Raw genomic sequence first — 12941 nt, forward strand, 5'->3', positions numbered from 1 at the left:
TATACACAAAAATCTTTGAAGTATCTGTTCAGCTATTTTTCATTTACGTTTGATAAAATCCAAACAGTCAGAAGGGAAGTTTCAAGATTCTGTTTTACCTTCTCAGAATTCCTTTGGGCCGGGGGGAGAACAGACCCAGCTACTTGGAGTTGCGGGGCAGAGGCAGACAGACTTTACTCTCTGGCTCCCCAGTACCTAGCATAGGGCCTGAAACCATGGTAACTGGTGGTCAATAGACATTTGCTGAATGAATGGATGACAATCTTGTCCAAAGGCATTGCTCTGTGCTTCCACCTCTTCTGAAGAAGCCTTCACAGGCCTCCTGGAGGGAGGACGTCTAATCTCTTCTCCTCACCAAGCCGACTTTTCTTCTGCTCCTTCTTGGGGCAGGATCCACAGTGTATCTTGTAATTTCAAAAGTATGAAATTCCTTTCCCAGATCAGTTTCTGAACCAGTCTCCAAGTGGAAGAAACGATTCCTCCAACCTTTATAGGCAGCATCCAACAAAAAAGGGGTCAAAAAACTCCCCAGAAGGAAAACAATAAAATAACACTCATTCTTCATTCCAGATAAAAACATTGATATGTTTACCTTGTAAATGATGATTCCTCCTATTCCACACAAGTATCTGGGGTAGGTCAGGAGGAGGAGGGAAGAAACCTGAAGGACCTTCCTATCTGTGGAACAGGGCTGGGAATAGGAAGGACTGTGAGGCCCGATATTTTATCTGATTGCCGCTCCACTTGGAGTCTTCAGATGTAGAGGAGAGTCTATTGGGTGAGTCCCATACCCAGGCAGTCATTTGGTTCCCACTCCAGGCTGAAATTTCAAAAGGTAACTTATCCCCTCTGGCGGCTCCAGGGAAAAAGGGAAGGGGGATCACCCTGGTGGGATCTGCAGAAGTAGCTGGTGGCAAGTGGGGAGGCTGCCCTCCGTAGTGTTGCCTGAGTAACTGCGCCTGCAGCCGGCCAAGGCGCTCACTTGAGCCCATGCTGCGTCTCCCGGTGCCGCCTGAGGTCCACCTTCCTCTGGAAGCCCTTTCCACACAGGTCGCAGCCGAAGGGCTTGAAGCCTGTGTGCTTGCGGCTGTGGGTGATGAGGTTGGAGCTCTGGCTGAATGCCTTGCCACACACCTGGCACTTGTGGGGCTTCTCACCTACAGAGATGGAAGGGGGAGGGGAGGAAGCATGAGTCTATGATAGAGCTAGAGGGGACTCACTGTGACCCGCAAGCTCTTGGCAGCGGCTGGCTGCACCACAGTCTAGGGCCTCTGAGCAGCTTGGAGGGTGCCGTGTGTGGCAGTGCAAGTCCCGGGAAGCCAGGGGTGCACCAGGTGAAAGGGAGACTCTCCGGGTGGGGGTTCCCAGCCAGAGGCCTCAAACCGTTTCCTGCTAAACGGAAACAGAGCAAAGGCCACGTGCCCTCCCCAGACACGCAGCTGAATCCGCCCTGGGAGGACTCCCTCGGCTTTAGAAGTAGAGAGCTCCCACAGCAGATGTTCAGCGCAAGGGGCCGGGGTGCTGTCTTTCAAACCATGTGACTCTGTTCTAATTGAGAGGAAGTTTTCAAATCTGAGTTTCCAAGTGGGTGTTGGTTTGTATGGACCAGTGAGCCTGTCTTCTTTCTTGCTCTTGGAGGACAACAGGATGTATTTGAAAGCATGGGCATTTCTAGAAGGCTTATTTAAAAAAAATCCACATCTGGGTCACAAAGTATTTCTTAAGGCAGCTGATCCTTTTCTATCTTGATTTTACTTTCTTTTTACGAGGTTAATCACAGGATTCTTTATGTACCAGCAACTCTTCACCATAGATTAATAAATAGCAGATAGGCTTCCCTGGTGGCGCAGTGGTTAAGAATCCACCTGCCAATGCAGAGGACACGGGTTCAAGCCCTGGTCCAGGAAGATCCCACATGCCGTGGAGCAACTAAGCCCGTGCGCCACAACTACTGAGCCTGCGTTCCAGAGCCCGTGAGCCACAACTGCTGAAGCCCGGGCTCCTAGAGCCCATGCTCCGCAACAAGAGAAGCCACCGCAATGGGAAGCCCACGCAACGCTACGAAGAGCAGCCCCCTCTCGCCGCAACTAGAGAAAGCCCATCCACAGCAACGAAGACCCAATGCAGCCAAAAATAAATAAATAAAATAAAATACCTTTAAATAAGTAACAGAAAAGGGTTTGTTTTCCCCCCAATTCATATGCTGTTTAACATTTGGGAAAGTAGCATGATTTTCCAAATAGCCTCAGCATGGTGTTATAGTCAGGGTTTGGCCTTGGAAAAAATGCAAAATAGATGAAGTCTGTTCTTGAGGAAGCCTCTGTTCCTCTTGCTGTACCCCTTTCTATCTTTGTGCTTCAGATTTCCTTGATAAGGAACCAATCATCAAAACTTATCCTATCCCTTAGGGTCAAACAAATCTGAGAAACGAATTCTAGCTATAATGTAAATGTTTGATAAGGGCTTAATGTTTCATTCTGTCAAGATCCTAGTTGCATTTTGGTGAGCGTCTTGAATACCTTTACTCAAAAGGAGCGAGTTGCATGGAAATTTCACGCAAGAGAGCATGATTAAAGTATGATATTTTTCTAGGTTTTCTGATGGGGGCATCTACACTGCCCAAGCATATATGTAAACATCAACAGTGATTGTTTGGAACACACTGCAATTTGTTTTAAGTCAGTATTCATCTTCTAAAATAAAATAAGGGCTTCCCTGGTGGCACAGTGGTTGGGAATCCACCTGCCAATGCAGGGGACATGCGTTCGAGCCCTGGCCTGGGAAGATCCCACGTGCCGCGGAGCAACTAAGCCCGTGTACCACAACTGCTGAGCCTGCGCTCTAGAGCCCATGTGCCACAGCTACTGAAGCCCGCATGCCTAGAGCCCGTGCTCCACAACAGGGGAAGCCACCACAATGAGAAGCCCTCATTCCACAATGAAGAGTGGCTCCCGCTCGCCACAACTAGAGAAAGCCCCCGCGCAGCAACGAAGACCCAATGTAGCCAAAAATAAATAAATAAAATAAAACGTTACTTAAAAAAAATAAAAAATAAAAAAATAAAATAAAATTCTGGATCTCGTGTAAATGTCTTGTTGACTATTAAAGAGAGTGCTCCTGGCATTAAACCTGCCACCTACACACAATCAAAATATTAGAGAAAGAGTTCAGGATTGGAAGCCAGAGCATTCCACAGCCCTATGATTTACTCTCAGTCTGACCTTTGGTAAATCATTCCATCTCTCTGAGTTTCAGGATGGTAAGAGCAGCTCCTTCTACTATATGGGACGGCAGTAAGAATCAAATGAAGAGATAGATTTGAAAGCACTTTGTACATTATAAAGCATCATAATGGGTGAAGACTTATCATTGTTATGACAAACTTGCTGATATTTTAAAAAGGGCAATAAGTGAATAGAAGCTTTCTATATCCACCAATCCCTTTGGCTTTGAAAATAGAATATAATAAACAGTGGTCAACAGGATAGACATTTGAGAGCAGACAGACCTGAATTCAAGTCCTGGCTTTGCCACTTGCTAGCAATATGACCCTGGGCAGGTGCCTCACTTTCCTCATCTCTAAAATGGGGATAAGGGGTAGTCTTTACCTCCCTGAGTTGTTGTGAGCATAAAATGAGATAATGCATTTTAAAAGCACTTAGCAGAAAAAGCCTAGTAATAGTTACCATTTTTTCCCTTGCTCAGTCAGAATAAGCTGTCAGACTCCTAAAAATGCAGCCAAGAGGTCACACATAAGACCCTCCCCCAAAAGGCTGGGTGGTAGCCCTAGAGAAAGTCTCAATCTCTAGGTAAACATTTAGAGCAACACTCTGAGAGGACCCTGGAGCTTCATATTTCACCTAGAGCAGGCAGCAGTTGGAGCAGCTGCTAAACTAGAGGAAAATATTCTTTGCAAGGATAGAAAACTTGCAGCTGACCTGCTGAGTGGTTCTTCAGATATAACCCCAAATCAAAGCCTCTCTGGGGAGAACCACGTATGTAAATGAACCTAAGAGAATCTGTGCCTCTTGTTTTGTTTTGTTTTTTTTAATGCACATGCAGTGATTAACTCCATCTGGAAGGCCATTTCCACCACTCATTCTGGGGCAAGAATATCACAAAGAAGGTGAATTATGTTGGCCTCAGGGAGAAAAACAATGACCTCCACCTCCCTTTCCACCCCTCAACAGGTGTTTCCTACAAGCCAAGGGCCTTCAGCTCACCAGTGTGGATGAAGGTGTGTTTCTTCATGTCTGATTTCTGGTGGAACCTCTTGCCACAGTACTGACAGGGGTAGGGCCGGGTGTCTGAGTGGATGAGCAGGTGTGTGGACAGTGTAGATGACCTCTTGAAGCTCTTGCCACAGATCTTACAGTCAAAGCTCCGTTCCTGTGGAGAGAAAGAGGTGGCATTACTATTGCAATGGTCTAGGCTGCCATTCTCCTCACCACCAACCTGACACTAAAATCCCCAAAGCTAGGGCTCTCCCTTCCTTCAGACTCCCCTTCCCCATAGCCTGCCCCATTATCCTCTCTCCTCCCATTTATTTGCAACCTCCACCCCTCCCACCCATATCCTCTACCCCTTTAACACTTTTTCAACCCAAACACTTTTCAGCCACAAACTTCCACACCCCTTGGCCAAAACGTATCCCCACCCTGCTTTTTTGACACCAATTTACAAACACTTCTCCACCCTCCTCAACAGGAGGCTTAGACCTCAGTCACTTGAGAGGCTCCTCTCCCCTCCCTCCAGCCAGTGTGGATGTTGAAGGAGACGGGAGAATACTCTTTTTTAGTAAATAGGTCTCTCTAAGTAAGCATTCTTCTGTCATAGTTACTTGTGAACTTATTTGCTTATCTACGTAGCCTCTATCTCTCAGCTAAACTGTAATCTCTGTGAGGGTATCCTGTCAGGGACCTGGTGTGTTACTGGATTCTCATGTACCTGGAAGTTGAGCAACAAATATTTATAAGTGAATAACTGAAAGAACAGCGGGACAAATACTGGATGCTCTAAATGAGCTGAGATTCCTCTTCTTCAGTCAGGAGGGGTCAATGCAGATTAAGTGACAGCCATTTGGTGAAAAGAAAGAGGCCAAGAAACAGAGCTAATGAATCTGACATATCCGCTGCAAGAGTGCATACAAGCCTTTCTCAAACCCAAATTAATGATGGGGATCACATTCTGGGGTCTCACAATGATGTGACACCGAACTCCAGGGCTGCCTCGAGCCCTGAGCCGGCAACCACGCACCTTTCCCTGCACGCCTACGTCTGAGCAAGGGGACGTGGCAGAGGAGACTGGGGGCAGTCGGGGCAAGTCCAAGGAGAAAGGTGCCAGGCGGAGAGCGGTCGGTGCTGCACAAAGAAGCAGAAGATGCCGGAACGCGAAAACCTGAGCAGGGCGGCGCGCGGCCGTGCGTCCCGCGCTTACCTGCGAGTGCACGGCTTTGTGCTGCTCCAGGCTCACCGCGTGCCCGAAGGTCTTGCCGCATATCTCGCACGCAAAGGGTCTCGTGCCGCTGTGGGACCTGCGCACGTGCACCTCGAGCCCGTGCGGTGTGGAGAACACCTGAGGCGGGTGGGGCCGGGGAGAGGGCCGCTGAGAGGGGCCGAGGGGCGCGGACGCTGGCTGGGCGCGGGCCGGGGGCGGGGGCGCGGGGCCGCTAAAGCCAGGCGCGAGGGAGCCTCACCTTGCTGCACTTGATGCACTTGTAGGCGCCGCCGCCCATTAGCAGGCGGGTGCACAGCAGCTCCGACTCCACCTTGACGCCGGTGCCCTTGTCGCCGTGCAGCCCGTGGCCGCTCTCCGGGTACAGCCCGCCGGTCGCCGGCCTCTCATACAGTCCTGCCGCCGCGGGCCCAAAGTCGCGGTAGAGCCCCAGGCCCGCGCCGCCGGCAGCTCCGCCTCCTGCGCTGCCTGCCCCGGGCGCCCCGGCCCCCGCGCCGCCAGCAGCCCGCTCCCGGCCGTACAGCGCCGCGGGATGGCCTGGCTCCGGGGCGCGCTCACAGAAGAGGCCCAGGCCGGCGCCGCGCTCCAGGGCCGCGCACGGCCTGTAGCTCTGCACCAGGTGCCGCAGGTCGGAACCCGCCAGACCGCTCCACGAGTACGGCTTGAAGGGCAGGGGGAAGGGCTGAACTTCGTCCAGCGAGGGGCACACCGACTTCTCCGAGGCTGTGGAGGCACAAGAGGGCGTCCGGTTAGGTCAGGCCTGAGACCCGGCGGTGTCGGCTAGTCGGTGTGTCTGCGAAGTACCAGGCACCCAGCCCTTGTGCAGCACTCGGTGCGCCAGGCCTCTCGCTGCGTGCCAGGGAAGCCCCCAGGCTCAAACGCCGGCCGGGTCCCTGGGGCCTCGAGGACCACTGGAGGCGACAAGGCAGCACACAGAAACTTAAAATGACATCGGGTGAGGAGAGAGGTAAATTCTGTGCCAGGTCAGCGGAAGCGCACGGCGTTAAGAGAGTCTTTTCTGGCTGGACCAGCACATCTGGCGGCCCCATAGAGAAAGACGCGCCACGCTTCAAAAATGCTCCGAGCAGAGCGGAGCTGCGCGGGAAGAGAAAGCGGCGGCCGTTCCGGCCCTGGACCGAGCTTGTGGGCAGAGGGCCCAGCTCCGGCGCTCTCCCAGCCCCTACGTGTTTCTACTCCGTCCTTTTTCTTTCCCGGAATCGGGAAGGAGGGAGGCAGAGAGGACCAATAAAATGCGGCCCGGCCTATCCGAGACATATCTGTCTGGGAAAAAACAAAAAACGGGAAGGCGTTAACATTTCTCAAAGTTATTAAATACCCAATGCAGGTAGCCAGGGCCAGTGGGAAGGGAGCTCGGGCTTGCTAAATACTCCCTATTCCCAGTCCTGTCATAATTTGACAGAGGAAAAAAAAATCCCACGAATTTCTTAGAGGAATGATTTACAATTTAAGGTTTAGTCACCACCTGCCAGACAAACAGCTTTCCGAATTCGCGGCCTTCTGCACCCGACCCATGCGAATTTTGCTAAAACCAAATACCAATATATACTTTTCCCTAAATGCATACGGATTTACAAATCTGTTCACACACACCGCAGACTCCAGTCCAGGCTAGCCGCTTCAATGAGAAGCTGCATTTCGAGTTTCCGTCGGAGATTCCGGCGGTGCCCAGTCCTTGCGCGGCGGTGTCCTGCACAGCCAAGAAGGACCCTCGGGTCGCCGGCTCCCAGACGCACCCTCTTTAGCCAAGTCGACGCACTGAGTGTTGGACGGGGTTGGGAGTATCTTTTAAAACTAGTAAGTTGGGGCTTCCCTGGTGGCGCAGTGGTTGAGAGTCCGCCTGCTGATGCAGGGGACACGGGTTCGTGCCCCGGTCCGGGAAGATCCCACATGCTGCGGAGCGGCTAGGCCTGTGAGCCATGGTCGCTGAGCCTGTGTGTCCAGAGCCCGTGCTCCGCAACGGGAGAGGCCACAACAGTGAGAGCCCCGCGTACCGCAAAAAAAAAAAAAAAAAAAAAAAAAAAAACTAGTAAGTTAAATCTGGAAATAACCGGCCCTTGGCAGAATCCCGCTGTTCAGCGCTCTCCATTCCCCACCGCCGGAACCCGAGATTCGCTCCCACCCAACGTGCAGTCGGTTTGCGCGAAGCTCGATTGCTCTCTGGAAATGAAACCAACGGGCTGGTCCCCAAAGCCGGGCCAACCCGGCAGAACGAAAAATGAAATAGGCCCCCAATCCGCGCCTGCGAAGACCTAGCGGGGGCCCGAGATTTTCGTCCCGGACCGGTCCCTCCCGCCTGGCGCCCAGCTCTGCCAGGCCCAACGCCGCGGGAGCGAGCTTAATTTTTAAAGGCAACGACACTTTTCTCTCAGACTGCCCAGGTCTCCGTTTGAGACTCGGGGGTCTGGATTCTGGGATCCCATCACTGCCTGGGATCCAAGCAGCCGACCCCGCGAGCAGGCTGTCCCTGTCCCACAGAAGCCGATGCCTCCCCGCGGGGCCCAAGAACAAGCTCCCTCCTCTCGGAAAGACTCTCCGCCATCCTTTTGGCATTTCTGTGCCCAAAGCCGCTCCGGTTCATTCCTCACCGCTGGGTCTCTGCCGCCCGGGCCCCAGAGCTCCCAACGGGTCTCTACCTGGAGACACAGAAGGCGACGGAGGCCTCCAGAAGTCCTCACACTCCGAGCTCCGATCGCCGACGCTGCCTTCACAGCTGCCGGGGGACGTGGAGGCTCTGTCGCGGGCTTCGGTCAGCTGAGACTCGGGGGATAAACGGCCCCGGGGCTCCGCCTTCGCCCCGCCTGTGCTCGAGCTGCTGTCTGCGGAGAGGAGGTAGGATAGGGGCTCAGGTTGGGTCTGGATGGGCCCGATGGTTCTGAAGCGGCGCCCCCCAGACCGTGGCACCTGGGCTCCCTCAGCTCTCCCCAGACCCGGCCGGAACCCTCCCGGATCCAGGGGCGGGAGCAGAGAGGCCTTGGCACCTAGGCGACAAGCCTGGAAGGAACCTGAAAGGTAGGTAACAAAAAAGGCAGCAAAGGGGCTTCGGGACCGCCCTTCCCGGTTCTTGGGGGATGGTGTGGCGGGACACAGAGTCTATGGCCCCGGGAGCGGCCCCGCCCGGCCCGCGCACGCCCCGCACCTGCTCCGCCTGGCGCCAGTACATTCTCCAGGCGGAGGGAATAGTCGGGTCCCGGGGAGCGCGGCTGGTGGTAACTGTGAGCCTTTTTGCTCTTAACCAGGAACGAACGCGGCATGGTGGTCGGGCGCGCTCCCCACTCTGCTCCAAGGGTCCCTGGAGCCTCCGTCAGCCCACCGTAAGCCCCAGCCAGGCGGAGACCTGCGAGAGGAGAACAGGGTGGAAACGCGGGTCAGCACGCACCGGGACCCGGGACTGGGCAGCGGAGTAGACAGAGTTCGGGCCAGGGAGGAGGGAGAAAGGCCCGTGGGAGGAGGGGCTTGGCCCCGCTGCGCCGCGCTCACCAGGTGGCACTCGGACAGGTGGCGCGAGCTAGCCGCCGCCGCTCAGCGGTAAAACCCGTCCCTGGGCTCAGACTCAGGCCTCTTCCTTCTGCCCTGCCCACGCCCCTTGGCCCCTCCCCTTCCCTAGCAAAACTCGTTTTGGTATCAAACTCTCCGAGAGCCGAAGTCCCCAACGGGCCAGTTACCCCAACTCAACCACACACTGCCTGTCTGGATCCGCTCTTGGGCTGGGGAGAAAGGCGTAGACGCGCGTATCAGTTTAGGGCGGGGGAGGGCGGAATGTGTCGATGGTCGCGGACCGGGTTGAGGCAAAGAACCAAGCCCTCCAAGAGACAGCTACAGACTGTAGTGAAAGGGGGTCGGGGGAGAGACGCCTCCGGCTGATTGAGGGGCGGGGTCGGGGGAACTGCATCAGAAGGACTGGGGGAAGCAAAGGCCGGAGAAAGAAGGCAGGAAGGTAGGGAAGCAGGTGGCAGAGGACCAATCAAGGCCCCGGGAAGAACTCGCTTCCCGGTGATCTTGATCGCCCCTCACTTGTGCCCCACGCGGGGAAGAAATTGGCCCGGAGACGCGGGTGCGGAGGGAACGGGCAGGGATCGGCGCAAAACACACCAGACCATGGAGACCTAACCTCGGAAACAAAGTCCCGGGAAAAAGCACTTTCCGTTCTGCTCACCAAAAGCCTCGCCCTGGGGAAGTCGAGCCGGGTTCGCGCGCTACGGCTGTGAAACGCGCGGTGTGCTGGAGTCCGCAGAGAACCAACCGTTTAGAGAACGCGGGAGAGCGCAGGCTGCTCTGGCAGCAGCTAGAGAGTCGGGATCGGGGCGCGGGCCTGGGAGGGAGCTAGCTGCCCGCTACGCCGCTCTCATTAACCCCCCAATCAGTTCACCTAATCCCGGGGTCGAAACCTGAGCCCGGCGGGGAGGCGGGGCAGAGCCTACGGCCTTTCCTGGGGCTCGCTCCGGGGGCGGGACCTGGCGGGCTAGGAGGTTTGGGGAAAACGAATCTGCCTTTCTCTCAGGGTGAAGGTGATGGGGGACGGGTTCAAGTGCGAGCTGCAGGCTCTTCGGGCACCGCAGCTCTCGGTTGTCTTGGTTATTTCAGAAACAAGGGCCCTGGGGATCCCGGGTCTGGGAAGGACCCCTCATCTTTGAGCTTCGCGCGACTTATTCTGCCAGACCAGGAACAGTGCGGTTCCCAGAGCAAGATGCAGGACAGAGTCTAAGTCTGCCGGTTGGCGCTCCGGAATCAACACGAGTTCTCGCTCCACGTCCCACTGTGTCCCCTTCCCCGGAGGAGGAATGGACAGGCGTGGGAGAAAAGACCGCTGGGACATATAGCTGAGTCTCAAGGGACGTTTCCCTTGTCCTAAACGCCAGAAGGCCCCTAGGATTAAGGGTGTTGCCCGCCCGTACCCGGGCCGGCCCCTAAGGGACGGGGCTTCAGGAGGCCTCGAGGTGCTCGGCTGCCCTAGGGCGAAGCACTGCCGATTCAGTTTTCCCTGCGCCCCGGCGTGAGCTGCTCCGTCGGCTGTATACTTAGACACCACAAATCCAAAACCAATTTCTTAAACAGCCATGAAACTCGGAGGAAAAGGAAAATGGGGTGAAAATGTCCCGAGGGCCCTGCTGCAGTTTGGGTCTGCGTTGGCGCGGAGCGGGACGGGGGCGAGAATGCAGGGGGTGAGCTGTCCCCGCCACAGCTGAGTCTGGACTGACTGGCACGGAAGCGACCTCCCGACTCAGGCCACAGCCCTGCGCCTCCTTTTCATCCTGGCTGGCTCTGTCCGTTCCTGGGAGGGTTGAATGGGTAGAGGGGTGGTAGGACCAAGGGCTGATCGCGTGGGAAGGCGACCTCTCGCAGCAGCTGGCGCCCGGGGGCGGGGCGTCCTCCTCGGCGCACGCGGGCCGGCCGGGCCTGTCTTCACGGTCAGGGCCTGGGAAGGCGGGAGCTGGAGGCGCAGAGCGGGCAGCCTCCTGAGCCCAAATGCCGCCGCCTCCCCACCAGATGTTTCCTTCCCGGTGGATCCCGCTCCCCTGCAGAACCACCATACCGCCTGGAGTGCGCCCCCTGAGCCAGATCCCCAGCCCCTCCGTGTGGATCGCGCGGGGACCAAGAGGATAGAACTCTTTTGGCTCCCGAACTGCGGCCGGCAGCGGGTGGGAACCGGCAGCACCCTCTGGTCGCCCCCGCAGTGCCGGTGTCCCGCCAGTTCCTGCGTCCGCCCCCGCCAGGGAGGGAGGCGCAGCGGACCTACCTGCGGGGTCAGGGCGCGGGTATCGCGCTCCGAGAGTTTTCAAACTGAGTTGCTTTCGGGAGAGACCGCGCTGTCTCTCTCTCTCTCTCTCTCTCTCTCTCTCTCTCTCTCTCTCTCTCTCTCTCCTTTTTTAATCTTCCGAGCTCAGCCCCCAAAACCACAAGCTTCACTTCCTGAGCGTTAAGGAGTAGCTCGCTTAGCCCTGTCAGACCTGCCCCCCCAAGCCCCAGTCGGGCGGCGGGCGCGCTCCCCCTTTGCGCAAGGGTATAGGAAGCGGACAGGGGGCCTGGCCTTTCTAGCCGCCCTCCCCTGCGGCCCTCCCCGTTTTTTCTCTGCGGAACGGCGGGAGATGGGGAGACCCGGAGGGCTCAAACACCCAGGCACTAGAAATGACTCGAAAGAAAATGAACTATTCTTGGCTCCTGGGAGACTTCCGCAGCGAGAAGAAGTCACAGATTCAGGACACAGATTGACTGGAGTGCAGGGGGTGGGAGCGCCCAGCTCCGAGGAAGCCTCCCCGCCCATCTGGTCCGGGACACCCCCCCCCCCCCACAGCCCCGCTGCCTGCTTGGGCTACGCCGCCCCCGGGTCGGGGCGTGAATCACCCGCCAGCGGTGCCGCCGGCCTGGAGCCCGGCGAGTGGCCGCGGCGTCCGCAGAGCGAAACCTGCCCCGCGGCCCCGAAATAGCTTGTTGTGGAAACACTTCGGAATAAATACGCCCAACAAGGCTGAAAATACCTTGACACCCAATCCCAGAGGTTTGCTCATTTCCCTTCGGATTTAGGTAATGGTTAAATTTGGAAGAGGTGGGCGAGCGCCGAGCCCCCGACCGAGAGGGCGCAAGCGGCGCGTCCCGCGGGCGCCCGGCTGGGCTGGCGGGCGCGCCCTCCCCACGTAGCGCTCACCCGCGCTGGGCCGGGTCCGCTCGGCCGGCGGCTAATTTCCGGTGGTCGGAGCTGCGAAATTAAAGGCCGCGCGGGAGGGAGCGCGCGGGGGCAGCGACGGCGGCTGCTCGGCTGACCCCGCCCTGCCGGGGCAAGCCAAGGAGAGCCGTACCCCAGGCACGGGCTCCGCCACCGCCTGAGGTCAACCCAGGCACCTAGTCGGGACGGGAGCAGTAAAGCGCCATAAAAGCACTACCCTGCTGATTACTGAAAAGTCATTCTTCGCTGGGATTGTGTGTTCCATGAGGGTAGGGGTGGATCTACAGCCTTGTGTCCTGGTGGGCTCGTAGCAAATGTCTGTGGACTGAGTAAATGAATGAATGGCACTAATTAACTAATTAATTGTAGTAGAATAGGAAAAATTAAAACCTCACCCATAAATAAAAAAATGCAGCGACCTCCAACGCTAGACTGTATGTCATGATCCATAGAGTGTGGCCTGTGGTGTGTACTTAAAGCCCTTTCCTAAGGGGGATGGATATCGTTATAATTACCTTACTTTCCTAAATGAATTGAGTTAGATTTTGATCACTACTTCCTGCACAATAAATTTCCAGTGTCAGATACCGGGAGAAGGGAGTGGTGTTCCTCAGTTCTTGCAAAATAACTTGCTATATTTTAGATTAATCCAAAGTTGTCATGCAAAAAAAGTCCTTAGAGAATGCTTTTTAGAAATGATTTTTAATTTGCATTGTAAATCTAAAGGTTTGTGGAAAATATTTGACTACTATTGCCGTGCTTCAAGCATGCTTTAATAATTTAGACGTTTTATACAGCAATGGCTGCA

General features: G+C 55.7%; 1 protein-coding gene across 2 annotated transcripts; it reads right to left on the minus strand.

Annotated features, from left to right (window-relative positions):
* Nucleotides 1–978: 978 nt before the first annotated feature.
* GFI1 (growth factor independent 1 transcriptional repressor) lies at nt 979–8726 on the minus strand (the record flags this gene model as incomplete). 2 transcript variants are annotated; one of them, XM_079727602.1, is made up of 6 exons in its annotated part: nt 979–1157; nt 4224–4389; nt 5437–5574; nt 5696–6177; nt 8109–8291; nt 8612–8726. In XM_079727602.1, the coding sequence occupies 6 exons, from the start codon at nt 8724–8726 to the stop codon at nt 979–981; spliced, it is 1263 nt and encodes a 420-aa protein (XP_079583728.1). The 2 variants fall into 2 exon arrangements, with proteins under 2 accessions (XP_079583728.1, XP_079583727.1); XM_079727601.1 differs by having other exon boundaries at nt 8603–8726.
* Nucleotides 8727–12941: the final 4215 nt, after the last annotated feature.

The sequence above is a fragment of the Hyperoodon ampullatus genome (genome assembly GCF_949752795.1).
Source record: "Hyperoodon ampullatus genome assembly, chromosome: 2".
In the NCBI taxonomy this organism is placed as follows: domain Eukaryota; kingdom Metazoa; phylum Chordata; class Mammalia; order Artiodactyla; family Ziphiidae; genus Hyperoodon; species Hyperoodon ampullatus.